Here is a 23,629-nt window from a genome sequence, read left to right on the forward strand (position 1 = left end):
TCTACAAGAAGTTTTGTTGTATCACTGTCTGCTATTGTAAAGCGCAACGGAATATACTGCGCTATATAAGAAACTGTTAGTTAATAAATAAATAAGAAGAACTGTTTTAAATGTACAATTATAAGTGCAGACAAATAGAGAAAATATATTGTGCTATTATAACCACTGTGGACCCCAAAATATGACCAAGACACAGGATAGGTATCAATGTTTCCATACGTAAACTGAATGACCTTTTTTGGGTATGGTGGTTGCCCCTACCTTGCTGGAGAGAGCAAGCTATAGTCAGTCCCGACCGGCACAAGTGGAGGCTTGACTGTGCATGCACAAAACCCACACTTCTATGGACTGTGGGGTAGACTTTTTCACTGGCCAACTAGCTCCTATCAAGTTTCAGGCTGGGCTTAAAAATGACAATTAGGAACTGATTAGCAGTGATAAAGTACCAGCCACAATATCACTTTACCCGGCCTTAATAATTCAGCACCTACATCGCCTGCAGCCCATAGAAGCAGGATTGGGCGACCTACAGGAAGCTCTCCTCTAATTAGAGCCCTGCCTCAGCCTGGCAGTCCAAGAGGGAGAAAACACCTACCAATGGGACTGCCTGTCCTGCGGGTGACTGGCAGGTAGGACATCCAATAAGAAATCGCTACCAATAACAGTGAAGCCACTGAGCCAGTGCAGTCACACAGACTGCACCTGGCTCAGTGGGATACAGTCATTTAGTTGACAAGCATTGGGTCGACACGGGTCTGGGTTGACATGGCTTTAGGTCGACATGGGATTTTTCACTGTTTTTTGAGCCGACGTGCTGAAAGGAGGTATTTCATGCCCTACCATCCACTAGGGCGTGGTGGGAAAATTAGTGTGCCCGAAGCATAGATATTGATGTGGTGTACTTGCAACTGTGTCCATGTCAACTGTGTCGAAATTCAGGTAAAAAAAAAAGTGAAAAACCCCATGTTGACCTTTTGACTGTCGACCTAGACCCATATCGACCTAATGCTTGTTGACCATCATGCTGTAGAACAAATGATCCCAACCCAGCTCAGCTGAGCTCACTGAAGTTGTGAGTTCTACAGTTGTGAGTAGGCTGCAATCCTGCAGCTCATTGATAAAAGCTGCCACTGCTCCTAATAGGCACCTTTGCCATATCTTAATGAGATCATCTGCTGAAATACACATCCATAGAAGATGTACCATAAAGAGTCCTTAAATTGTATTTCCATTACTAACATACTGGAGGATGTTGGGCTAGAGTGTTGGAGAGTGATAAAAAAAAACAGCCAATCAGCTCCTGTCATTTTTTAAACCCAGCCTGTGACATGGCAGTTTGGAATTGATTGGTGGCTGGTTCTTTATCACTCTTTGAACCTTGGTGCATCTGTCCCATTGTGTGTAAACATTTAAAAAACTTTGGCCAATGGGATTCTGTAATTCAGCTGTCTAATGCCCCTTTCTCACTGCAGATCTTAAACAGTAAATTGACGTTTTTTTTCCATTTCTAAACGTTTAAGGCTGCAGTGGGAAAGCGCCAGAGTTGATTTACCGGTTAAAGATAACCGGTATTTCAACACGTTTAAAAAGCAGAGTCCTACACGTTTCAGAGCCGTTTTCTATGCAGTGAGAATGGCTCTGAAACGGTATTTAGGATGCCACACTAGTCTTCCCCCTCCCCTGGTACCTGTCCTGGCCCCCCCTCCCCCTCCCCTGGTACCTTGCAGCTGGTACCCCCCCCCCCCCCCTGGTACCTAGCAGCTGGTACCGCCCCCCCCCTGGTACCTTTCATATAGTACCCCCCCCCCCCCCAGGTACCCCCCGCAACTCCCTCCCCGGTACCTGGCAGCGATCCATCCGGGTAGCGGGGCAGCATGGTAGGCAGCGGGTATTCCAGGGCTCCTAGTCGGCAGGTCCCAGACTGATGCATGAAAGCATCATGCAGGAGTTTGATGCAGGATGAGGCTGAAGCTGGTGCACAGACAGCGGGGGCACTGGGGATCCGGGCAGCGCGGTCCGTGCTCAGGAGGTAGAAGCGGAGGAAGGTCCATTAGGAGATTGTCATTTCATCGGCAGGGGTCCCTGCCGCGAATGGGAAATAGCGGAGCCGTTCATTAAATATGCGCACATTTAATACTCGGCTCATTAGATATGTGGTGCAGTGCTGTGTTGAATAGAATATAATGAAATTTTATTAAAAAATATATAAAATAACAATTATTATGGCCAACATGGACAGACAGGACTCACAACATATATAAACTTGATTAGTCCATTCCCATCTCAACCAACTGGATTTTAGTAAGTTGTTAGATGCATGCAATATTTATAAATATATATGAATACTCCTAATTGTTAGGGATCAAGAGTCAATACTTTGATGTGCACATGCAGATTTAGAATTTAGAGTATACTCATGTTTATCTCCAGTTCTGAGGCAGGGATGGGGCTTTCCTTAAGGCTTTAGGTGGGTGTCGCGCTGCTGTCTCCGACCGTCGGTGTAGATGTTTTTACCCAGTCATATCCAAATACAAGCGCTGAAAGTCTGTCGCCAAATGGTGTCCCCTCTGACCTCTCTACGCGTTTCTCTGCCTCGTTATACGTATCAGCGGCTTCCTCAGGAGTGGTGTAACTCCTGAGGAAGCCGCTGATACGTATAACGAGGCGGAGAAACGCGTAGAGAGGTCAGAGGGGACACCATTTGGCGACAGACATTCAGCGCTTGTATTTGGATATGACTGGGTAAAAACATCTACACCGACGGTCGGAGACAGCAGCGCGACACCCACCTAAAGCCTTAAGGAAAGCCCCATCCCTGCCTCAGAACTGGAGATAAACATGAGTATACTCTAAATTCTAAATCTGCATGTGCACATCAAAGTATTGACTCTTGATCCCTAACAATTAGGAGTATTCATATATATTTATAAATATTGCATGCATCTAACAACTTACTAAAATCCAGTTGGTTGAGATGGGAATGGACTAATCAAGTTTATATATGTTGTGAGTCCTGTCTGTCCATGTTGGCCATAATAATTGTTATTTTATATATTTTTTAATAAAATTTCATTATATTCTATTCAACACAGCACTGCACCATTTTTCTTTTTTCCTTGCCTTGGTCCTTTAAGGGGTTTGGTAATTTCCCCCTTTTGGCGCAGCTGCAGTGTAGAATAAGCTAATCAGCGCTCGATATCGATTGTTGCTTTTTTCATTAGATATGTGCATATGTAATTTCCCATTCGCGGCAGGGACCCCCACCAATGAAATGACAATCTCCTAATAGACCTTTCTCCGCTTCCTCCTCCTGAGCACGGACCTGCCCGGATCCCCAGTGCCCCCTGCTGTCTGCGCACCAGCTGCAGCCTCCTCCTGAATCATACTCCTGCATCAGTGGGCGACCTGCCGACTAGGAGCCCTGGCATGCGGCTTCCTACTGCACTGCCCCGCTGCCCGGATGGATTGCTGCCAGGTACCAGGGGAGGCGGGGGGGAGCAAGGTACCAGGGCAGGGGGGAGGGGGGTACCAGGGGAGGGGAGTACCAGGGCAGGGGGGGGGAGCGAGGGTACCAGCTGGCAGGTACGAGGGGGGGCAGGACAGGTACCAGGGGACACGAGGGGATTAAACGGTTTCACTGTGATGTGAATGGTACTTAAAAGGTATTTAAAATGGTAATCTACTGCAATGTGAAAGCTAATACCGTTTTAAATACGGTTTAAAAATACCGGTTCTTTAAACGGCTTGGCAGTGGGAAAGCAGCATAAGCTCCTTTCCACGCTATGTGTACTTGGGCAGAGAGATGTAAAAGTTCTCATGGAGCATATGGTCAATGGAGTTAACATATTGGGGTTATTAAGAGCTGATTGCTGTTGTGCAAATTTGCAAGGCGATCAATTATCGAATGACTGCACATGCATAGGGGCCGTAGCGCACATGCGCGAGGCCAAACCGCGTTAAAAAATCAGCGATGACTTTTAGGGGTGGAAGCCTGACATTTTCTGGGAGTGTCAGGAAATAACGCAGGCTTGCCCAGTATTTTCAGGAAGGATATGTGATGTCTGCTCCAGCCTCGATCAGCCTGTCTTTGTCGCAGACTTTTGGAAGGGTCAAAATTACACACACTTGCACAGACTAGGAAAATAAAAATTGATGAATGAGTCGCTGTTCGGCGATCAGAGATATTTTCATTTCCTGACTTGCACAGGGCATGCTTACACCCTATTTGGGCAGCAACTATCTGATCGCAGGCCGCTGGTAATTCGCACAGCAGCGATCAGGTTTGAATCAGGCCCATTCTTTGGCTTCTTGAGCCTTAATACCAGTGTTTCGCGACCTCAGTCCTCAAGGCACACTAACAGTTGAAATTTGAGTACTATCCATGCTTGAGTACAAATGGTTAAAACAAAATAAGAGAGGTACTAATTAAGTCACCTATGCTCATGTATGGCTATTCTTAAAACCTGGCCTGGTAGTGTGTCTCACGGATTGGCGTTGGGAACCCTTGAACCTGGAACAGTACTGTCTTTGAGCATTGAGATTTATTACCCAACCTATTGTAACACATGCATGTGGCAGTGGATAGTAGTACAGGGAATATCCTGAGGGTACACAAAAGCAAGGCAAGCAGTTACCCCTGTCATGCTCTCTATCTGGACACAGTACAAAGCAAAACAAAGTAAGTTATTAATAGATCAGTCATGGGAACCAGGTGGCCTTCCAAACCTTCGCCCACGGTCCCCATTTTATCTTTATGGTCAGCTTTCTTTGTTATTGCTTAGAAAACGGTTTCAATTGTCCACAATTATATTACAGATATGGGACTGCTTTCAGTAAATGTATGGTTTTAACTTATGGACAATAAGGGTAATGTGTGGTTCTGTAGAAGCTTTTCAGGCCTCCCATGCAGTCCATGAGGTGTATATGGTTGGCATATATCCTTGTATTCCAGAAACAGGAGGACAGGGAGATGACAGGTCGGGACCCTTCAGAGCCTTGGCTATTACAGGGCACACTTTTACCTACAGTCTGTGTGCGTATGAAAAATTATGGGCTACCAGATTCTGGAAGCCTGACTGTAGTTTCCACAAAGGAACATTATGGGCCCCATACATCAGCAATTAATTGTGACAATCCTGAGATCTGGAGATGATTGCCACAATTAATTTTAGATGTGTGGGATCCCCCTTTTGGCAATCCCAATCAAAAATTAATAGGGATCGCCAATCGATTGCTTTATCAGATTTTAAACATGTTTAATAATCTGTATCATCTGCGGATCATTTTTATATGTCTGGGCATTCCCAATTAGTCTTCTTTATCTATTTACATTATGAACAGCTGAAATGACAATCGATTGGGCAATTTCCAGATATGAAGATGCAATCTTTAGATGGAAAAATCTGCCGATCACTGAAATAAATCTGTAATGTGTGGGCAAATCAAATAGATTGTAGAATTCATTTATCTGGCCAAAAAATCCCTGGATCTGGAAATCCATTAATTGTGATTGCTGATGTATGGGGCCCGTCTGGTAAAAGTTAATGGTGTGTGGACATCTTTAATTAAGATGTGATGTAACCAAAAGTGTAAGAACATCAGAGTCTCCTACATCTATTTTGAACCATTTTCAATAAACATGATGAAAACCTCTTTAATTTATTACCCATTTTTTCACTTTCCAGCCACAACATCTTACCTAAAACTAAGTTGCTTGCCAACATGTTAGGTTTGCTAAGCTAACACTTAATACGAAGGTTTCTTCTCACTATTACTAAATTATGTTGGTTATTCAGTGGGTGCCGGATGACCTCAGGGCAGACAGGATTCCGATGGTCAGTATATTGACATCAGAATCCTGACTTTAAGAGCCCAACAATTGGGATCCAGTGTAGGTGCCTGCAAGGGACTTTGGCGTGCTCGCCCCTCTGTCGGACTACCAGGGACTACCAGGGATTCCGATGTCGGTATACTGACCGTTGGAATCCTGGCAGTTGGACCGGCATACTGCTCCCTATTTAGTAAGGATCTCAAAATAAAAATGTTTTTCTAATGGACAAAACCATGTGCACTGCAGGGGGCAAATGTAACATGTATAGAGAGAGTTAGATTTGGGTGAGTTATTTTGTTTCTGGGCAGGGTGAATACTGACTGCTTTATTTTTACACTGCAATTTAGATTTCAGTTTGAACACACCCCACACAAATCTAACGCTCTCTGCACATGTTAATCTGCCCCAACTGCGGTGCACAAGGTTTTGCCCATTTTTAGAACAAACTTAATTTTGAGATCCTAACTGAATAACCTAGTAAGATTGTGAGCTTATGGCAACCAGAAAGTGAAATGTTTTACCAAGCTTCCCTCCTTTATGGGATGATTATTTCCTTGCCCTGTTGCACAGGTAGGAGAACAAATAAATTGACACACATTATGGGATAAATATGATACAGATGTAGCGGGATTCATCTTTGCAGGTGATGGCGTCGCCATCGCCATCCCCTGCCCCGCCGCCATCTGTATGCCGGAAGGGGACACGCGCGCACGAGGTGTGTGCGCGCGTCCCCTTCCGACGGTGCTGCCCTCGGTCGCCCGGTGCCCACACCGGGCGACCGCACACACCCCCCCCCCCCGCAGTGCCTCGGGTCCCCCCCAGCCCCCTCGAGCGGGAGGCGGACAGTATTGCGTCCGCCTCACCGCCCGGATACTGAGACGCGAGTGCGTGGGGGACGCACGCGCGTCTCAGTCAGCTAGAGGCGCCGTGTTGCTGGCGGATCGCCAGCAACAACGAGGCCAGATTCATCTGTAGCAAACACTTCACAAACTGCATAAATGATATCTTACAACTAATAAAGCACAGATAAAAGACTTTCATAAATGGCCCAGATATCACACAGAAGGCAGTATATTTCTAGAGACGCTATGGACGTAGCAGTGGCGTAACTAATAGCCACGCAGTGGTGGGGAGGCGCTGAGAAGGTGTGGGTGCCGGGGGGCTGCGGAGCTTTAGTTAGCCGTTGCTGTCTGCTCCTGTCACCGGCTATTCTGTTTTGCGGGTCCTGACTCTCCCGACTCCTGCTGCTTATAAAAAAAAAAGTGACATTCGGAAAATGGCTGCCCCCATACTGCAGACAGTGTTTGAGGTTGCTAGAGTATGTATGTATGTATGTATTTATAATCATTGGATTATAAATACATTGTGACAAGGAATGTTTATTTGTAGCAGGCAACAGCATTCCAGTATGTACACAGGGGTACAGTACAGCAGCATACAGGTGTCAGCAGCAAAGTTACCATACTCCTCACAGCTTCCAATGGCCCTACTGTAGCCTGCACCTGGGCTATTCCACCATCAGGAGCCTTTACCCTCTGACCAGGACACAGGTTAAACAGAAAGCCAAACCTTGACAACCTCTTTCATACCACTTTTACACCAGAATGCCGGGTAGGACCCGGGAAATTGAACACGGGAAATTGCCAGGGCATGCCCTGCCTCAGACCCCATTTACACTGCACTTCAATCCAGGTTATTCCCGGGTAATGCCCTTTTACACTGAGAACGGATCAGCCCTGCCTTTCCTTGCTGGTGTCATTAAAAAATGGATTTTTGGTCTGTTGATGATGAGGTCACAACAAATGGAACATGACACTCTTCAATTTTTTTGCTTTATTAAGCTGAAAATATGCATAAAATCATCATACATTGGAATCTTTATAGATGTAATGCATTCTCATAAAGAAAGATGAAGATGCGTATGAATACAAACTTGTAACACTGGGACACACTGTGTGACAGCCAGCGTGTGTTGCTGCAGCTGAGGCTGTAAACTCACTGGGGAGAGTGCTTCCAGCACAGAATGTTGCTGTAGTGTAGGGTCAGGCTGCAAACAGCGTTGTAACGCTGCTTCTGCTGCTGCTCCATGTGCCCTGTGCGGGTCTCTGGCAGATGACATCATCTGCCAGAGCAGTAGAAGCACCAATCAGCTCTTCGTGGCCTTCTCCCTGCTAAATAACCCGGATAATGACCATTTACACCACCCTGAGCCCCGGATAAGCCCCGTGTCCGACCCTGAACATTTGCCGGGTCAGATCCCCGTGAAACAGGACCCGGGTTATTTTTTTTTAGCCCATTTACACCACGCCCCGCCCCGGACTGGAGAGGCAATATCCCGATTCCAACCTCTGGTGTAAAAGGGGTATCAGAAAAGCTGGACTGGATCTAATCACCTTACTGCTGCTGCCTCACTCCTCCCCCCTCAGATTCAACCACCCTGAAGACATTCGGTTAGTGGTAAAATTTCATATGAACCTATGGTAGTATCCCACCAGACCAAGAAATGTTCCAAGTTGTGATTTAAATATGGGTTTAGACAAATGTACCCCAAATATTTGCTTCCACCATACCAATGGCACATTTCTCAGGGTTGGCAGTAAACCTGTGTGCCCATAGAGACTTTAATACGGCCTCCACCTTTGGCCTCCATATTTGTCATCTAAATATGCAGCTGCATATTCCCTGTGGATCCGTAGCAACTTGTTCATAGCTCTCTGGAAGCTTGCTGGGGCACCATGTAAACCAAATGCCCACACTTTGTACTGAAATATGTTCTCTGTGGAGGAGAAGGCTGTTTTTGCCTTAGCAGTGTCTGTCAAATTAATCTGCCAATACCTTTTTGTCAAATCAAGGGTGGTATGATACTGACTCTTAACTAAACCTTCTACCAGCTTATCAACCCGGGACATAGGTTACGAATAAAAGCAAGAAACTTAATTTAGCTTAAGTCATTGCAAAATCCTAAAGCACCCGAAGGCTTAGGTACTAAGACAATGGGATTATTGCACTCGCTGGTTGATTCTTCTGTGACCCCTAGGCATAGCATCTCCTCCACCTCTTAAATTACCATTGCCTGCTTTGCTTCGGTATGCGATACAGCCTCTGTGTAATTACCACCCCGAGCGGAGTCACACCATCTTGTTGAATGATCTGTGTTTTTTCCAGAGTGGCAGAAAACACAGGCTGGCTGGCGCTTTCCTTCCAAGGTTTTAACATGTTTATATGGTAGATTTGTACTACCCTCCTGTCGAATCTTGTAATTAACCGGTCCCACCGCCTCTATAATCTCATGAGAGTCCTGCCATTGTGCATACATTTTACTTTCTGTAGTGGGTACAAGCACTAGAACCTTGTCTCCTGGGTTAAATGAATGGTTGACTGAGGTGATATCATAACTGGTTTTGACGCTGTTGAGCCCTTTCATATGTTTGAGTGGTGCCATAGTTGGCCATACAATTGGGACACAAACTGAACAATGTTAGGTTCTTGGCATGGTTATTGCCTTCTTTTAACAGTTCCAGAATCCCTCTGGGTTGTCTCCCATAGAGGAGTTCAAAGGGACTTAACCCTGTAGAAGATTGGGGAACCCTCTCTATCTGCAAACATTAAATACGGTAAGAGTAAGTACTAATCCCTTTTTCTTGAGACACCATCCTCTTTATCATCTGTTTAAGGGTATGATTAAACCTTTCTAGCAGGCCATCTGTTTGTGGGTGATAAGCAGAGGAAGTAATGTTATCTACCTTTAACAACTAGCATAGAGTTTTCATAAGTGTAACAACTCTTTAGCATTCTTGCTAGACTTTATATTACACAGTGGCACAGCTCTGGGTATCAGGTGTCATAATCCACTACCACAAGTATATAGCCTCGAGCCGATTTTTCCACTGGCCCTGTCAAATCCATACCAATTCTCGCAAAAGGCAGAGAGATAATAGGAAGCGGTACTACTGGAGCCCTAAATTCTGGCCGGGTGGCATTTTTGACACATTGGGCATACCTGACAATACCTCTTGACTGTGGCATGAATGCTTGGGTAAAAGAATCTTAGGGGAGAAGAACTCTCTCCAATGCATAAAATTAAATGGCCACCCCACAGATGCGTATACGCAGCTCCCAAAACCAACTGCTCAGGTTTTTGGGGAACTAACAATTGGTCTACTCTTTTCCCCTGTAAAGTGGTTTCCCAATATGGTAAATCATTTTTAAAAACAAAATAGGGTACACCCTCTTGTGGCAAAGCCTCAACCACCTTACCATTAACCACTTTCACATTATCAAAAGGCATGCACCAGATTCATATTCTCCCATTGGTATCACCCAAAGTCCTGTAATGAGACTTTCTTACCCACAGGGCTCCAGCCTCTATTTCCTGGGGTGTTTCAGTATCTCCCTCGGATGCCAAACTTTGATATTCTCTGAACTCTGGCTTCTGAGATGCATCGGCTGACAAGTGTCTATTGACATCATGTCGCCAAATCAGCTCTGGCAACATGGGAAAGTCACAGCCCAGGATCAGCAAATAACGTAGTCTGGAGCTAACTGCAGCTACCACCTTTATTCACCGTCCTTGAATTATCAGGGCTAGGTACACCCGTGGGCACTCAACATCACCATGGATACACAAGATTCTGACTGGGGGGGGGGGCAGGACTCGTCAGCTCATGGAGTAACCACGTTGGCAGATGGTAAGCTTATAATTTTTTTGAGATTGAAGTGTAGTTGACATTTCAGGAACTATAACTTCAGGGCTGCATTGTGTCACGCACAATATATCATCTCTTCTTTAACAATGGTAAGCTCACTGCCAGTGTCAACCAGTGTGCCAATCTCTCAGATGTACCAGAACACGGAACAGGGTTGTCCCTGTTTGGGATATGTTTGCGGCGGCCATGCCAGCCACAGGCTGAGCAGCAATCGATCATCTCCACTTGTTTTGGGCGGTCTGTCATACAGGACTAGGCTCGCCACATTCAAAGCATAGAGTGGGAGGCGGAGCCTTTGATTTAGTGATGGGTACCTGGGTTCTGAGCTTTGGTACAGGTACAAACACTTGTCTAGCTTCCATCAACTTTCCAAGGGTGCCACTCAATCACCACTGCAAACTGCCCAAAAGTTTGGGGGTCCATTGTTGTACTGTCCATTCTAATACCCACATTGTCTGGTCGAAAGCAAGTATCTCCACAATTTGAAATGCATAGTTTTTTATCTGGCTGCAACCAGGCCCTAGCTAGCCTGGCTTGTTTGGCCAGCTGAATCCTGTGAGGCTCAGAGGCATCCAGTCACCAGTCATGAAATTCTTGGGCTTTGCTGGGGCCGGTTACCCCAACCCTGCTGAGTATAGCCTTTTTAAGGCCAGGGAAGGAGCGTGCCACAGTCACATCCACAAAGGCTCTCTGCGCCCTTCTTGTTAAACAGGGAGCCAGTCTATCAGACTATTCCTCTTCAGGCCATTTTAAACGTGTGGCAGTGCGCTCAAATGTGCAAAGAAAAGCCTCAATGTCATCAGCTGAACTTTGGTAATCTCTCCCATCAAATGTTTTATGAGAATTCCAATAAGGCTTACTCTTTACTTGCTCATCAAATTAAAGCTAAACGAACTTTAAATCATATACACAATCTGAAATGCTCTGATCGCTCAACTACACATAACCCTTAATCAATGGTTAATCAATTTATCTCTTTTTATACATTTCTCTATAATATCACCTCTGATATGGGTATTTCCATAATGGAAATTAGCCTCTCTTTTGCTTGCCTTGATCCATCCCGATTAGGTCACCTTTATTACGAATAGTGAAGCCCCAGATATTACTAGGTGATTCATGACTTGATTATCTGGCCAATAAGTCTCAATCAACCCTGGTAGTGGCTCTTGATGCCGAGGCGGCCTTCAATAGGGTGGCCTGGTCTTTTATTCAACACACTCTTCTCTATATGGGGCCTCTTTCTTGATGGTATCCTTGCTTTATATCATAATCCCTTATCACCAGTCTTGTTAAATGGCCTGGGTTTAGAACCCTTTCAAATTAGACACTGTACCTACTAAGGATGCCCTTATCTTAATTATTTGCAATAGTCATGGAGTAGTTTGCCTCTAGAATTCAACATTATTAGAGGTGCCCACACACTAGAAAGATCTGGGATCATAAGATATGCGCATAAATTAGCCTTCAAATCTTTTGTCCGATCTGGACAAAAGATTTCAGGCAAGTGCACATCTTTACCAAAGATTTTTCTTAAGATCCCGTGTGCGTTCCTATGGATCTTTTGTTAAATCTTCTGATCTTTTGTGCAGCACGTAAGATCAGAAGAGGTACTTATGTAGTATCTGGGCTGCCGATTTTTTGATTGTATGCCTTAAGTTAAGGCATACAATCAGATGCGATGCGATATCGAGCCCGAAGCGTGGCGAGCGAAGTGAGCCCCGCGAGGGGACGGTATTCTGTGTCCCCTCGCGGGGCTCGCCTCGCTACGCTCGCCACAGGTTTATATCCAACTCCATGCCCACTTGGATAGTAGGGGTATGAAAAGGACCCCTTTTTCCCATTGAATTCCATGTTAAAATGGACTCAGTCCATTTTAACATTGATTCCTATGGAAAAATCGGGTCATCGCATCGCATCCGATGGTCGCATGCGATGCGATGTACCCGATTTAGAAATCGGCAGCCCAGATACTACATAAGTACCTCAGAAGATTTAGCAAAAGATCCACGGGAGCGAGCATCGGCCGATTTTCGACCGATTATCGAAAATCGGCCAATCGGCCCAAAAATCGTTCTAGTGTGTGGGCACCTTAAGTTCCACAGACCATAAAATCGCTCCCTATGCACATAATGAGATCCTGACTAACCCACCCATATCACTACCCTAATCACAGAAATCTAAAACTGCCCCTCTTATCTTCCAACTTTGCCTCTATCCAATCCAGATTTTCGCTCCCTCGTCGAGTCTTTAATAAATATTTGCAGCTTTGTCATTCTAATAATACTATCTTACCAGCAGCCCCCTCGCTTTCAGGTCATCCTATAGAATCCCTGTCGACACTCCCACTCAACCAATAAACTTATTTCTGCATCTACCAGAAACTCCTATCCCATAATCCATCATTAAAATAAAATAATGAACTTAATGGGAGGGAGTGAGGAAGAGAGAGACTAGGGTGTAGCTGTATGAAGCAGTTATAAGGGAGAAGTGATAACGTGCCTGTTACTTTATCACTGTCCAATCAGCTCCTGACTTAAGTTACAGTATGGGTTTAAAAAGGAACAGTTAGGAACTAATTGGCTGATGATAAAGTACCAGGCACGTTATCACTTCTCCCTTATCACTGCTTCATACACCTACCCCTAGGTCCTGAGTAATTATCTAAAAATTAAACTGGCAATTGCAAAATACTCTATATCAGGCATGTCCAACGTTGGCCCTCCAGATGTTTTGAAACTACACATACCAGCATGCTTTGTAATAGTTTTAGCATTCTCTAATAGCAAAACTGTGGCAAAGCATGCTGGGATGTGTAGTTTCACAACATCTGGAGGGCCAACGTTGGACATGCCTGCTCTATATCTTCTCTGGTTAAAGAAAATGCATTTAAAGCATATTTTTAGTGGCATAAAGTTCCTTACCAGGCTTTGTGCCATATAGACCAGGGTTGCCGACTTTCAAAAAATACTCTCCGGGAGAAGCCCGGAGAGGAATCTTGCATTACGTGTTTTGGGGAGGGGCTTAACTGTGACGTCATTAAGCCCCGCCCCCATTTCAACAAATAGTCGAAATAACAGTTATCCATGGAGGGGGCGGGGCTAAAACGGCACGATCGTGCCGTTTTAGCTCCGCCCCCTCCCCTGAGACCCGCGGATTGCGGCATATAAATGCCGCGATCGGGGCTCAGTGGGGGTCCCCCTGATTCCGGGAGGGTTGCCCACCCTTCCGGGGGCCGGGAGGAAGGACCCGATTTTCGGGAGACTCCCGCAAATTCCGGGAGGGTCGGCAACCCTGATATAGACTACAACTTCTGACCTCTGTTGGAGAGGATGTGGCCAAAGAGGGGCATTCCTGCTTGTTTGATGTCTTGACCAATTGCCTGCCCTTTCTGGCAAGAGGTTCACAACTTGATCTATTGAATCTATTACTGGTATTCTTATGCCTTCCTCTACACCAGGCATGTCCAAACTATGGCCCTCCTGCTGTTGTAAAACTACACGTCCCATCATGCCTTGTCTCATGCTGCATAACACCAATGCAAATTTGTTAGAATCTGGTCGCCATGGACTAACCACTTCCATGCTGAGCCCCAATAAACTACCTTATGGTTTCTTAAGGCCTTCATATTGGTTTGGCAGGCCTTGACCACCCAACATCCTCGTTCTGCTTTCTATTTCCTTCCTACTCTTTCCATCCCCTTTTTCTTTTCCCTAGTTTCTATTACATTTATATTTATTTGACAGACCATATCCCTTATTGACATTTCAGTAGGTTTGGCTTACTATGATTATACTCCTGTCCTTAGAACTAGATTTTGCATACATAGTGATGTATTCAATGCGGCCAGTGAGGGGGTTTAAACGGCAGCGATCGCCGAAAACAAATGATCCTCGCTGTTTAACAACTGCGCCGAACGCTCACCGTACTCAATGTTCCGGGGGAATCCTCGGCATTTAGCCGTGGGCCTCACTGTTTTAGCGGCCGCACACACCATTCCCCCCTCGCTCCAAAAACCTAGTGAAAGTGTTTACAAGATGAGTGCAGTAAATGTTACCCATGTATCAGTATTTGCCGCAATACACGTTTTGGTACTTCTGTATTATCTGGGCTCCCATGTTAAATGCACCCCATATTTTCACACCCCTACTATCCAACTACGCATGGAGTTAATTTTATATAGTGTGGCGAGCACAGCAAGCCACCGTGCCCGAAGCGTGGCGAGCCCCGCGAGGGGACGCGGTCTCATCAGAAAAACGGGAGCCAGATATTACATAAGTACCCACGTTTTTATATATAATTCATTTTTGTCATTCAATGTTTTTGATATAAAGCAAAAAAAAAAATGCAAATCTATCACCCTCTAGTGGTCAGTGATAAGCTTGTACCATGAACATCCCCATGTAAATGAATGACCAAAGCTAGTAGCAATAAATTGTGCAGTGATCCGAAAGATCTAATTACAAACAGTACTGTGAACGCTGAACTTTATTTTACGTTTATTTATATAGTTAACAATGCTAAAATTATTTACTTCTTGCTTTGACAAAAAGAAAAATATAGAAGCTCTTTTATCTGCTTCGTTAGAAGGGATAGAGTTTATATATATATTTATATATATACACACAATCTAAGTAACAAATCAGTTCCCATACAGCACAAAGAAAAGAACAGTGAAAGGGGTAAAAAAAAAAAAAAAAGTGCTTTATGGACCAGAGTCCGACACCAGTGATGTTACTCACAGGAGAGAGAGAACAGCAGGAGCGTCACAAAGCCTCATTGCGACCAGTGCAGCCTTTTGATGACTGCTGTTGGTCTTGACAGAAGAACTAAACTGTACTTCCCAACGTTCATCAGATGTTTCCAAAAACTTACCACCATCTGGAGGTATAACATTTTTATTGTTACTATTTTCACAATTACATCCTTTATTCTTTAAAAAATATAAATGGTGCACTGTATAGCCAGACCAAGTAGGTCTTCCTTTTCTCTCAGAGAAAAAAAAGTATTCATGATTTAAAATCTCTGCAGATCAGCTGCTGCCCAATATTCTGAGAACTTCCTCTGATGTTTAGTACCTTCTTGGCTGTGTTCTACCATCAGAGCTGCTGCCAACGTAAGACATACTCTTCGCTCATAATGCACCATGTTATTTTAATGTTTAGCTACTAAACTTGAAGATGTTCTTATAGAGAACCTATAATATCTAGTCCTCAGTTCTGGAAGTTTATTATGAACTACATATGACTGAAATTTCTTATTTCTAACAACTATTACAGCACATTTTCTGGTCACGGTCTCCCCTGTTTTAAAAAAGAACTTTTCCATTTGGGCCCCTGCTGCACTGCAGTAGAGATTACAACATTACCTTACTGCCCCACTCAATAATTCATTAGCCATCGCATCCCCTTAGGCTGCCTCCTAGGGAAAATTACCACGCGGGTTTGCTAATTAAGTGCACTCGAGTGAGGGAGAGAACAAAAATAAATATTTGTACAAAAAAAAAAAAAATCGAAAAAGTGCAAAAAAAATTTTTTTTTCAGAACACATCCCCTAAAAAGCTTCATGTATTAGCATCAAATACTTATATTATGTCCATGTGTTCTAATTTATATAGCGCTGAAAGATTAAGAGCTATATTTAGTAAGTTCTAGATAGTATTTCTGCGCTGTATGCTCCGGTGACTAGAATACAGGTTGGACTATTTTGAAAAAACACAAGCATAGGGTTGTGTCATTGGACAATAAGTATTATTGATTAAATGGCTTCCATTGTCATCCCTCTGTGGAGTAGTCTATGTTAAAAGGTGCTTAAAGGTATTTTTTGTGTAACACAAACTCCACAGGGCAGGGATGTGGCCATAGTTTATCATTAGCTCTTCGTTATCTCACTTATATAATGTTCATTTCCAGGTCGGAAAAGTATACAAACAAAACTGCCAGATTGCAGAATGTATTTGCAGACACACAAAATGATGCCAAGCCTTGTTTCAGCCTCCTGTACCCCGTGCAGCCTGATCGGACATTTTGCATTAACAAATGTAAACACACAGGACCATTTAGAACCCGTGTTTGGATCAATATATACCAATTAGTGACCTTTTTTTTTTTTTTTTTAATGACTTGAAAAGGCTGCAAAAATTAGACAATAAGCTTGGTCATTTTTATGTCATACAATGTGTACAGTACATCATATGTGAGCCTAGTACTGTGTCCTGAAAAACATGACTGAACCAGCACAGCCTGGGAGTGCATTAGGCTAGCTCTATATGAAGAATGCCCCTACTTCATACCAGACTCTTGTAATCTGCTGGATAAGTAGGGACACAATGAACAAAAGCCGGCTTTGGGCACCTTGATATCATGCTTAGCGTGATTTTCCTCTGCCATATACAACTGAACACCCCATATGTGCATACAAGTCATATATATTACACGTATATGAACAATATAAGTTTTCATCAGTTCAATCTTTTGAGAAGTAAAACTCCCGCAGCTTTCCAAGCCAGAATGGAGGGCCAGGTTATATGGATGCGTCTCATCGCCAAACCCCAAACACTGCTCCAACACAAAAGAAAATCTAAGTGTGCAGAATGGAGAAAATATACAAAGGGGGGAAAATAAACAGATTTGTCTTCGTATGCCATCTTCTATAGCGTCTTCCAGCAGATTAAGTGTGGACAAGTCCAGCCTTGCTTCGTTTTCCTGGGAGGATGATTGCCTAATTAGATGAAGCTGTAATTGGAGTTTCCAGTTCCAGGCTGGAGTGAATATTACTGTAACATAACTTGCAGACTCGGCTGGGCTCGAACAGCTGTTGACTTGGAACAGGGACCTTCTGATTACAGCAGCTTGAGCAGAAAACATTTCCACAATTCCTGTCATCGGGGGAAAGAGAAAGTTTAAAAGGTGCCCTTACAATTTATAAAAACACATGCTTTGTTTATGGGAAGGAAAAGCTTTAAAATAAATACAATAAATCAAAAATTGTTTCTATCAACTCATGTACAAACCATTAAGGGTAGGGAATAATAAACGTCGTATGAAGTGTTATCCATAACAGGAGAAAACGGCAGATTGTGGATTGCACAAGATAACAGAACAGTCTTATAAGCATGCAGATGTAGGGTATACATGCAAGTACAGGGCTCAGAGCACATGCACTGAAATAGCACACACAATCCCTTAGCTTGAGTGCATGCTGTAAAACACGCATTATTTACTAATATTCCATCTATGGGTAATGGTAGCATGTTATTATTGTTATATAGAAATTCAGCAAATTATCTTCAGAATTATGTAGCAAAGCTTTCGGAAAAGTACAGCACATGCTGGTATGCCCTTCCATTCCATTTTGCAGATCGTTGTGCACAATGGTCTAGATTCAGTCACATTCAGAATGGTGCGAAACTAAAATCAGACCCATTTTCCCAAACCAAATAAAACAGACCATTAACGTTGGTGAAAAATGTACCGGAACCATAGTAACCAATCAGATTGCCTCTATTACAACGGAGAGTGGACTTATAAAGGGTGAACAATAAGAGGGAGCACTGTAGAATTGCAGAATACACAGCGACTTTGCTATTTAGTCCACCTGTAGACTAAAGCAGAGTCTGGTGACCTTAATGCAGGATATTTTTAATTATATGCATTTCATTGATACCTATGACATATAAACACAGACACCGGGGCAATGCAAGGTAGAAGGTGAAAGACTGCACACAATGCAGTCTATAGTAATGCACTAAGCCAGGGGTGTCAAACACAAGGCCCGCGGGCCAAATCCGGCCCGCCAGACCTCTTCATGTGGCCCGCGTAGCCGCCGCCAGCCTTCACCTTTTAATCTCGATTTTTTTTTTTTTTTAAACAAGAAAGCTGCCTCTTCAGCGCATGCGCGGCAGCCTTCAAGCCAGAGAACGTCTGCCCTCTAGCGCAGTGCCGCCGGTCGTCAACCCCTCCTCCGCTCCCACCTGCTGTATAGGAGCCAGAGAGAGGAAAGAGCAGGTCCATCGTGGTGAATGGTGCTGCTGCTGCTGTGCGCTCCAGGTCACTTACTGCTGAGTGTGCACTGCACAGTGACCAGGAGCCCGCTGCCCCCCACTCCTGGATAGATAGTGCGAGGAGCGCTACTCCCAGGAGGGAGGGGGAAATGCGCCTGTGTGAGAGCGCAGCTGTGTCCTTGGTGGTGGAGCAGCTCAGACTGGAGTGGACGCATCAGAGCGGGTAAGTGTCAAACTCTCTGCCTATGTGTGTGTGTGTGCACTGGCACATTGCAGCCCATGATAATAAGCAGGACATGTGCCCTAAGACTGAGTGCTGCCCCCCTATGCAGGCAGCGTGTGCCCTAATGAACTGCAATTCACAGCAAAAGCAGGAGGGAATGCTACTGCTGAGTTACAGTGGTATTATTTGGGACATACTTGTATGAAGGACACTATTGTGATAATAAAGAGTGGACACATAGTCCTACAGATACAACCGGCCCTTTGAGGGTGACCAAACTGCTGATGCGGCCCCCGATGAATTTGAGTTTGACACCCCTGCACTAAGCTAAATCGCATCGCATGGATTTTTGTGCCTTGCGATCTGTGCAATGCGATCTCAGTAGTTAATTTATTCAATGCACCCTGAGTGAAATCGCATCGCACATCGCGTGAGATGAGAGATGCGATCTCAGTAGTTCATATGGTAAAATACCTAAAACAGCACCACTCTCCACGTCACCCCGAAGCGTGGCGAGCGCAGGCGGAACGCGTCCTCCAACCTTTTCATACCCCCACTATCCACGTCGGCGTGGAGTTGATTTTATATAGTGTGGCGAGCGCAGCGATCCCCGCGAGGGTACGCGGATTACTTTACATGTATTCAGCGTCCGCTCGCCACGCTTTGGGCTCGGTGGTTCGCTGCGCTCTCCACACTATATAAAATAAACTCCACGCCGGCGTGGATAGTGGGGGTATGAAAAGGTCGGAGGACGCGTTCCGCTGCACTCGCCACACTTCGGGGTGACGTGGAGAGTGGTGGTGTTTTACCATATGAACTACTGAGATCGCATATCTCACATCTCATCTCACCTCTCATCTCACGCCACAAAAAAAGGGCCATGTGATGCGATTTCACTCAGGGTGCAGTGAATAAATTAACTACTGAGCGTATGTAGGAAATCTGGGCGCCCTGCTAGGAAACAAGTACCGAAAGTTCTAACCTTTATTTTATATCGATACAAAACAGCTAGCAGCAATATTTCTTGTATTGTGTACTGCAAATATAGGAAGCACAAACTGATGGCCATATGTAATTTCCAGACATAGGGGTGGATGTATCATACAGGCACATAACATGCCAGGGTTTCTCTTCCTGCTGTGCCTCTCACGAAGACAAAGCAGGAAGCAATACCAATAGATTTGCCGATGGATGATGGGATAAATACAGATGACCATATGTGGTTAAACTGGCAGTCAGAATACTGATGCCGCCATCCCAATGCCTAACCCCCCCCCGCAGCCTAACCCTTAGAAACCCCACCTAGTGCCTAACACTTCCAATCCCTGCATATTTATGGTTAGGATGAAAACAGTCAGGATTCCAGCTCTGGCATTCTAGTCAATATTGGCATTCCGCCACTAGTCTCTTGTTGGTAGTAGGGATGCCGGCATCTATTTTGTGACTGTCTACATCCCATACACCGGCATGTGGAGTGGATCATCCTTTGGCAATGCCTGTCAGCCACAACAACTCATTAGCCTATTGCTGATGCATTGTGTGTCTCTCCTCCCCGGGCTCACTGAGAATGCGCTAGAGCATGCATGTCCAACCTGTTTTAACTTTCCCTAATAGCAGGTTGGACATACCTAGAGCTTGCTTGTTCTCACATGCAAGCCCAAAAGACGGAGTGTTGACGACTTCTACTTTGTGCCCACAATAGTGTTCTTTAGGGCTAAACAGGCATAACTGCCACCACAAAATTATTTAAAATTGGGTAATCTTTTGGCATATTTTGTTTTTTACAGTAAATACGGTTATTAATATGTTGTGAGTTAAGAAAGCAGTGTGTAGCACATGCCATATACAGCAAGGGAATAGCAGAACTCCTAATCCTGGACAGATATATTGGCAGACACTGCTCTACATACATGGAGTGAAAAGCGGCTTCCTTGGACGTGCACACAAACCCTTGGCAATGATGGGAGGACAGAAGGACTGAATGGCCAGCTCTTTCTTCATGGGAAAATCTTAAGAGATAAACGATGGAAACATAGAAAGGACCGCACTGTTTTCAGGGATGACAGTATGGAGATCCCATGGACACAAAGGAAAATGGAGGGGTGTACGAACAACCCCCATTCCTTATAAAAAATTACTAATCTCTTGTAACAGCGCAAACAAAAGGCCTTTTTTGGCAAATTGAAAGGTGTTACATTTGACTCAACGTCTGTTATACAGTAAGCCAGAGGTTTTACCATCTGTGCTGAGCCATGGATATACTAAGCTAAAGGAAAGGGACACTCAACACACAAAATGCATCTACTCAGTTTTACTGAACTAAAAAACACTGAGGGCTACTTTGGGGCACATATGCAGTGACCCAGTAAACGCAACCAGAAGCACTAGGCCTTCTTTAATCACTTGCACTTCGGTGCAAGATTTCTACTAAACCATAGCAACCAATTAGATATTGGTTTTCATTTTAAAGCATACATTAGTCCGAAAAAAGCTAATTGCCGATATGGTGCTTTGGGTTTTGTCAAATATTGCATCAATGCTAATGGGAGAATATGCCTGATTGGTTGACTGCTTAGTCACTGCAGCACCTTTGAGCAATGCTAGTTAATCGTCCTTTAAAGTAATCTACACTACAAACCTAACAGTACAACTAGCTAGGTAACCCCTGGTCAGGGATAATTACCATTAGATAGCATTAGTTATATTATTAAAAGGTATCTCTGTCATCATAAGAGAATAATAAGGTTTTCAATTGAAGGATAATAAAATAATCAATGTATATAACATATTAGGGACATGCTATTACCAGCCATTATTTTGTTTCGTGTTTCCATGGTATACATCTTCATAGCCTAACCTTCTATAATTCTACATGCACTTGTTACCCTGGAGGTGCAAATTCCCCAGTGTTATTTATTCTGCTTCCTCCATCTTTTATTTGGGCATAAGGTGGTGGCGGTGGTGGTAGTGTAGGGTTTAAGGGGTAGACACTGTTAGTTTTTGGCGGTTGCAAACGGACAAACCGACCTCAACAAAAGCTCACCACGTTTTGGCCACGGCCTCCGTATTCCTGCAAGCAGCGTAACATGGCTGAGATGGGGGAAGGTTCCAGTGCTGCTGTATATTTGTTCTAGAGAATGAGGGAACTGAGCTATATTTAAAATACGAATGAGAAGTCAGTGGTTGGAGAGAAGAGACTCTCAGAAAATTTACCATACTTCTACTCTTACCTACAATGGTGTTTCCGACTTGCCAACCAAAACTTGCCGTCACAGTTATGACAATTTGCTGCTAGGTGATCTGGAAGCCATCTGGTCACCTATAATAATAGAAAACATATCTTTTGTTCAAAGCCTGCTGAAAACATTACGTTGTCAGAGACAAACTGCAATTGTAACTGATAACATGTAAGTAACCAGTGGTGGTTCCAGAGGTGGGGCTACAGCATTCCCAAAATTCAAATAGGGGATCCCTACCAACTGCCAGGGAGTCCCGGCTGGTGATGTTTGGCAGCGTATGGAGTGGCAGTTGGTGTGGCTAACACTTGTAACATTCCATTAGCTCAATACAGAACTAATCTCAATAAAGAACGGAAACTGCACAATTTGACACAGTGGAATGCATTAGTCTGCATATTAGTCTGCATAATCTTTATCTTACAAATCACCATTTGCTAGTTTAAAACTTCTATAACCCATCTTGTATAACATAATTAGATTAAAAGTAATGATAGCAGCATTTGAGAAGGTTACTTAAACATTTTACAATGCAGCCGGTATGTTCATTTTACCAAGCAGCGTGGACATTCAAATGGCTGTATCAGAGCTGTAGATTTCCCTATGTATAGATGTATTTATGTGCAGGCAAAACATGGTAATCATTTCCTTCTATCTACTCCGTCACAGAACATTGCAGCCATCTTAATTAGATGTAGCTGGTTAATGTTTAGCGATGATCTGTTTTGTATTAAAAAACAATTGATTCAAGTGTGCACGTCTGTATTGCTGATGCAACCCTACAATGCCTGCACAACTAGACACCCAAAGTAGGAGGATCACCCATTAAAAAAAACAGCTGAGCTAATTTTTGTGCTTGCTGAATAAACAATTCCTGATCGATGTAGGTCTAATCTTTGAAGACTAAGGACACAGGGCCAGATGCACTAAGCTTCAAAAAGTGAGAAAATGGAGAGTGATAAACAGCCAGCCAATCAGCTCCTAACTACCGTGTCACAGACTGTGTTTGAAAAATGTCAAATAGAAGCTGATTGGTTGGTTGTTGATCACTCTGCATTTTATTACTTTTTGAAGCTTAGTGCATCTGGCCCGCTATCTGAGCCTGTCATTGGGATGTATCAGGCACAGGAGTTAGTTGTGGGTGTAGTAAATAATGGCATGGATATGTTTCTAGGGAAGAACCTGTACCTGTTATTGGGATGTACCAGGCACAGGAGTTAGTTGTGGGTGTAGTAAATAATGGCATGCATACGTTTCTAGGGAAGAACCTGTACCTGTTATTGGGACGTATCAGGCACAGGAGTTAGTTGTGTATGTTGTGAATAATGGCATGCATACGTTTCTAGGGAAGAACCTGTTATTGGGACGTATCAGGCACAGGAGTTAGTTGTGGGTGTTGTATGCATTCCATTATTCACAACACCTACAACTAACTCCTGTGCCTGATACGTCCCAATAACAGGTACAGGTTCTTCCCTAGAAACGTATGCATGCCATTATTCATGTTTCTAGGGAAGAACCTGTACCTGTTATTGGGATGTATCAGGCACAGGAGTTAGTTGTGAGTCTAGGCTCTAAGATTATCAACATGATAGGCTAAACATCAGAACAGTCTATCCCAACTAGTACACA

At 44.1% G+C, this 23,629-nt stretch overlaps 1 protein-coding gene across 3 annotated transcripts in view; it reads right to left on the reverse strand.

Moving 5' to 3' along the window:
* Positions 1 to 15,418: 15,418 nt before the first annotated feature.
* Positions 15,419 to 23,629, reverse strand: part of MTMR3 (myotubularin related protein 3) — a 70,413-nt gene continuing 62,202 nt past the window's right edge. Inside the window, exons 19-21 of one of the 3 annotated variants that reach the window (XM_083145324.1) lie at positions 21,992 to 22,080; positions 21,805 to 21,912; positions 15,419 to 17,413 (exon numbers count right to left, since the gene is read on the reverse strand). In XM_083145324.1, the coding sequence (XP_083001450.1) occupies positions 17,257 to 17,413; positions 21,805 to 21,912; positions 21,992 to 22,080 (354 nt within the window). In that variant the 3' untranslated portion in view covers positions 15,419 to 17,256. Of the gene's footprint in view, positions 17,414 to 21,788; positions 21,913 to 21,991; positions 22,081 to 23,629 lie in introns of all 3 variants that reach the window. The other 2 variants (XM_083145326.1, XM_083145325.1) reach the window with 2 other exon arrangements.

The sequence above is a fragment of the Crinia signifera genome, chromosome 1 (genome assembly GCF_055691185.1).
Source record: "Crinia signifera chromosome 1, ASM5569118v1, whole genome shotgun sequence".
Taxonomy (NCBI): domain Eukaryota; kingdom Metazoa; phylum Chordata; class Amphibia; order Anura; family Myobatrachidae; genus Crinia; species Crinia signifera.